This window comes from Pundamilia nyererei, unplaced genomic scaffold, assembly GCF_000239375.1.
Source record: "Pundamilia nyererei isolate P.nyererei 1_Seehausen unplaced genomic scaffold, PunNye1.0 scaffold00077, whole genome shotgun sequence".
NCBI lineage: Eukaryota > Metazoa > Chordata > Actinopteri > Cichliformes > Cichlidae > Pundamilia > Pundamilia nyererei.
Genome location: NW_005187478.1, coordinates 2,256,776 through 2,262,672, shown reverse-complemented (window position 1 = coordinate 2,262,672; position 5,897 = coordinate 2,256,776). Strand labels below are relative to the sequence as shown.

The 5,897-nt window shown below is 39.6% G+C and overlaps 1 protein-coding gene across 1 annotated transcript in view; it reads left to right on the top strand.

The window, feature by feature from the left end:
• Positions 1-5,897, top strand: part of LOC102208621 (myosin-7-like) — a 31,665-nt gene that overhangs the window by 25,630 nt on the left and 138 nt on the right. Inside the window, exons 21-26 of the mRNA XM_013911995.1 lie at positions 4,355-4,610; positions 4,715-4,957; positions 5,032-5,208; positions 5,296-5,441; positions 5,532-5,622; positions 5,721-5,897. Coding sequence (XP_013767449.1) covers positions 4,355-4,610; positions 4,715-4,957; positions 5,032-5,208; positions 5,296-5,441; positions 5,532-5,622; positions 5,721-5,897 — 1,090 coding nt within the window. The remainder of the gene's footprint in view (positions 1-4,354; positions 4,611-4,714; positions 4,958-5,031; positions 5,209-5,295; positions 5,442-5,531; positions 5,623-5,720) is intronic.

The window sequence follows — 5,897 nt, the reverse complement described above, 5'->3', positions numbered from 1 at the left end:
TTGTTTGGACATCGTCGCATTTTCCCTGATTTTCTGATATTCTCTTGCTGACAGACAGAGAAAACCAGTCAATCCTTATCACGTAAGTAACTTTACCAACAAGGGTCTTTTTTCAGCAGTTAAGAGTTATACTTCTTGGTCTTGAAATGTATGTCTTTTATCCACTCAGTGGAGAATCTGGAGCTGGAAAGACTGTCAACACCAAACGTGTCATTCAGTACTTTGCCAGCATTGCTGCTGTCCCAAGTGGGAAGAAAGATCCAGCTGCAGAGAAGAAGGTTCTTATGAGACAAGATTTTCTTAATGTTAGACAAACAAAATATAGTCATAATATTGCTGTTTTTCAAGGTTCTCTTTTGTTTAACTAAATCAGGGAACCCTTGAAGATCAAATCATCCAGGCTAACCCCGCTCTAGAGGCCTTTGGCAATGCCAAAACCATTAGGAATGACAACTCCTCCAGATTTGTGAGTGTCTGTATCTGGCTGATGTCAGACTACTTGTTTACATTCCAAAATGAAGTTACTTCTTATTCCAAAAATACAAGTGAACACACATTTTCCTCCCAGGGTAAATTCATCCGTATTCATTTTGACAACCGAGGAAAGCTGGCCTCGGCTGACATCGAGACCTGTAAGTAAAATTAAGATAATCCATGTATCCATTTTCTGAGCCATTTTTGTTTGGTTGAAGGCCTCTGCAAATATGAACCAAGAGTGCTTTAACCATGCAAAGCCTGTTTAAAACTGGAGTATTATTTCATAATTAAACATTTGAAAAACTCTATTAAATTTGTTACTGTGTGTCACACTTTCATACCATTTATGATAACTCATTCAGACCTTTTGGAAAAGTCTCGTGTGACCTTCCAGCTCAAAGCTGAGAGGGACTACCACATTTTCTACCAGATCCTGTCTCAGATAAAGCCTGAACTTCTAGGTAAGGATGAGTACAGGACAGGTGTTTGATTTGTACTCAATCATACATTTCATATTGAAATAAACATTTTCTATTTAATTTTAGAGATGCTGCTCATCACCAACAACCCTTATGACTACGCCTTCATCTCCCAAGGAGAGACAACAGTAGCCTCTATCAATGATTCTGAAGAGTTGATGGCCACTGATGTGAGTTGAATCTCAGATTCACTGCAGCAATTTTAGTCCAAAATTCATTTAATAAAACAAAAACGAAAATAGTAAAATTAATGTTTTTGATTTTCGTCAGGAAGCCTTTGATGTTCTGGGCTTCACTCAAGAAGAGAAGAACAGTATTTACAAGCTTACTGGTGCAATCATGCACTATGGCAACATGAAGTTTAAACAGAAGCAGAGAGAAGAGCAGGCAGAGGCCGATGGTACTGAAGGTGAGAAATATAATTATAACATAATAGATGATATTCAAATAACTAGGCACTCTGACGCCTGACTAATGCCAGACCTGTTGAATCAAGGAATCACTTAAATAGAAGCTAAATGGAACCTAACAAAGTGAAGGATACAACAATGTAAAAAAAAAACCCCTCTACAACAGACAACATCTATCAGTCTGCAAAGGGTTAAAAATCAATTTCTTAGGCTTTGGAACTGCAAGAAGTCATGGTGAGAGCCACTATCCACCAGAAAAACAGACAGCTCTGGGGGAGAACAGTTAAAGTACAATTTAAAGTAAAAAAAAATACTGAATGTGAATGGATGATGTTATTTTTGTCAGAACATCTTAAACTGTGCAAAATAAAAAATATGCAAAAAATGTATCACTGTCACTATTTCTCAGATGCTGACAAAGTTGCATATCTGATGGGCCTGAACTCTGCTGACCTCATCAAAGGTCTCTGTCACCCAAGAGTCAAAGTAGGAAACGAGTGGGTCACCAAAGGACAGAATGTCGCCCAGGTACAGAGTTACAGGGAATTTTGTCAGGCTTTGATTTAATGAAAACGCACCATTTATTTTGAATCACATATTTCCGTTCTAAGGTGTACTACGCTATCGGTGCACTGGCTAAGTCAGTATATGAGAAGATGTTTCTGTGGATGGTGGTGAGAATCAACCAGTCCCTGGACACCAAACAGCCTCGCCAGTATTTTATTGGGGTGCTTGACATTGCTGGATTTGAGATCTTTGATGTGAGTTTGGAAAAATAAGTTCTTATAATCTTATAAATGGTTGTCCCTAATGTAAGGATGCATTTTAAATCATGAACATACTGTGGTCCATTTCATTTCAGTTCAACACCTTTGAGCAGATGTGCATCAACTTCACTAACGAAAAACTGCAACAGTTTTTCAACCACCACATGTTTGTACTGGAGCAGGAAGAGTACAAGAAAGAGGGCATCGATTGGGAGTTCATTGATTTTGGTATGGATCTGCAGGCCTGTATCGACCTGATTGAAAAGGTGTGACACTGGACTATATAAAAACATTTCTATTTTTATCCTACTGTTTGTGCATGTTATTCTTAAAACTAAAATGTATGTTAAAATTTTTGTCATGAAAATTGTTTTTCTTCATTATATTTATCTTAGCCCATGGGTATCATGTCCATCCTTGAAGAGGAGTGCATGTTCCCCAAAGCCAGTGATGCCACGTTTAAAGCTAAGCTCTATGACAACCACCTGGGAAAATCTAACAATTTCCAGAAGCCCAGAGTTGTCAAAGGAAAACCAGAGGCTCATTTTTCCCTTGTGCACTACGCTGGAACTGTTGATTACAATATCAACAACTGGTTGGTGAAGAACAAGGATCCTCTGAATGAGACTGTTGTTGGTCTTTTCCAGAAGTCTAACCTTAAGCTTTTAGGCTTGCTTTTTGCCGGATATGCAGGAGCTGATTCAGGTATTTTGACATCCCATAGTGAAAATTAGAAGTCAATAATAATTTCCAACAACAACAGTATTGTAATCATTTTTTCTACAGATTTGAAATGCCTTAAAAATCTGTTGTGATCTGTTGGTTCTCTCAATAAAGTTTGACATTAATTTTTTTTAGCTCAGGAAGGTGGGAAGGGCAAAGGTGGAACCAAGAAGAAAGGTTCTTCCTTCCAAACTGTATCAGCTTTGCACAGGGTGAGATATGTATACATTTTTATTTTTTAATGTAAAGGAGAGATTGTACTGAGTTATACATCATGACTTCAGCAAGAATTTCTCATTATTTTGATAGAGGTTCAAAACTTTGTTCTGATTTTCCCAGTTTTGAAGTTATAGACACTGAAATTAACCAGGCGACACAAACCCTTTATGAGCTGCATTAGAAAGGTCAACAATCTGACTAAAATTGACTATGGCAACTACTTTGTAAACACCCAAAAGGAAACTTACGTACTTACTGTACTTGGTGTCAAAATCAATAGCAACAATTTACATATGAAAAACTTTCAGGAGAACCTGAACAAGCTGATGACCAACTTGAGGTCGACTCACCCTCACTTTGTACGCTGCATCATCCCCAACGAGACCAAGACTCCAGGGGCCATGGAGAACCCTCTGGTGATGCACCAGCTGCGCTGTAACGGTGTGCTGGAAGGCATCAGGATCTGCAGAAAGGGTTTCCCCAACAGGATCCTCTATGGAGATTTCAAGCAGAGGTTTAAGTTCTCTTAAAACAAATGCATATTGGTATCAATCCATCCATATTAGTAAGTACTTGAAAAGAAACAACTCTTTCATCTGTTGTTTTTCTAACAAAGGTACCGTATTTTGAACCCTAACGCCATTCCCGAGGGACAGTTCATTGACAACAAGAAGGCTGCTGAAAAACTTTTGGGTTCTTTAGATATAGACCACAACCAGTACAAACTGGGACACACCAAGGTCAGTATTTGCATGCTTATAGAACACTTTGAACAGAAACAAGCTGTTACTGACTCTGTTATGTGTTGCTGTAAAAGGTGTTTTTCAAGGCTGGGCTGTTGGGCCAGCTAGAGGAGATGAGAGATGACAGATTAGCCCTAATCATCACTGGCATCCAAGCTCGATCAAGAGGCCTTCTGGCAAGAGTTGAATTCCAGAAGATTGTTGAACGCAGGTAACTTATCAAAGCTTGGTCAAATTCTGTTAGCCAACTCAGTTTATGTTGTGCAGCACAATGTCAAAACAGATTTGCATCATTAAAATTTATCATCTGTCCAGTATACAAGACATATTTTCCACTGAACCATATTTTATCACCGAACAAAATATCAAAATGCAATATGTTCATGGACTTATGGACACAAAATACGGCAACTGTCATTAGATACATGCATAGGAGAATGTTGTGAGGGTTTGGTAAAATATATTAAAAACATATTTTTAATGAAGGATTAACGGTGGGTGGAGTTTTACAAACACTGATTATCTGTTGTCTGCAGGGATGCTCTTCTTGTGATCCAGTGGAACATCCGTGCCTTCATGGGGGTCAAAAATTGGCCCTGGATGAAGATGTTCTTCAAGATCAAACCTCTGCTGAAGTCAGCAGAGACTGAGAAAGAGATGGCCAACATGAAGGAAGAGTTTGCCAAACTGAAAGAGGCTTATGCAAAATCAGAAGCCCGCAGGAAAGAACTGGAAGAGAAAATGGTCACTCTTCTCCAAGAAAAGAACGACCTGCAGCTCCAAGTTCAGGCTGTATGTTAAAGGATTGTTTCTTACAGTATGACAACAAATATCAACATCACATGTATTGTGTGTGTTTGTCGGCTTAATGCGTACATCATACTTTTTCTCTTCAGGAGCAAGACAATCTAGGCGATGCTGAAGAAAGATGTGAGGGGCTGATCAAGAGCAAAATTCAGCTGGAGGCCAAAATCAAAGAGCTGACAGAGAGACTGGAGGATGAGGAGGAGATGAATGCAGAACTGACTGCTAAAAAGAGGAAGCTGGAGGACGAGTGCTCCGAGCTGAAGAAAGACATCGATGACTTAGAGTTAACTCTAGCTAAAGTGGAGAAGGAGAAGCATGCCACTGAGAACAAGGTACAACAAACCTATTAATGACTGTCATTGTGAAATTAATCTGTTACTAAACTGAACCTCTATTCTGGCTATAGGTAAAAAACTTGACTGAGGAAATGGCTGCTTTGGATGAGATCATTGCCAAGCTGACCAAGGAAAAGAAAGCTTTACAGGAAGCTCATCAGCAAACTCTGGACGACCTGCAGAGTGAGGAAGACAAAGTCAACTCTCTAACTAAGGCCAAGACTAAGCTGGAGCAGCAAGTTGATGATGTAAGAACATAGACTGACTTTGGTAGTTAATGAATAATAATTTTAATATATCAGTACCATTGTAATAATATTTATTTTTCCCCACAGCTTGAGGGGTCTTTAGAGCAAGAAAAGAAAGTCCGTATGGACCTTGAGCGAGCAAAGAGGAAGCTTGAAGGAGACCTCAAGTTAGCTCAAGAAAGTCTCATGGACCTGGAAAATGATAAGCAGCAGCTCGAAGAGAGGCTGAAAAAGTAAGATGAGATGGGCAGGTTTACAATGAAGCAATAAAAACACACTTTCGATTGTGCCTCAAGTGAAACCTTTTTATTTTATATCCAAAGGAAAGATTTTGAAATCAGTCAGCTGAATGGTAAAGTTGAGGATGAGCAGGTGATGAGTGCCCAGCTCCAGAAAAAACTGAAGGAGTTGCAGGTAATGAATCAAACAAGACCCATGAAAAAGAAAAAGAAAAACATATGGTTTGGAGGAGTAAAATTAAATGTCAAGGTTTGCTTTTGACTCCAATCTAGGCTCGTATTGAGGAGCTGGAGGAAGAGCTAGAAGCAGAGAGAGCTGCTCGAGCCAAGGTGGAGAAGCAGAGAGCTGACCTGGCCAGAGAGCTGGAGGAGATCAGTGAGAGGTTGGAGGAGGCTGGAGGAGCCACAGCTGCCCAGATTGAGATGAACAAGAAGAGGGAGGCCGAGTTC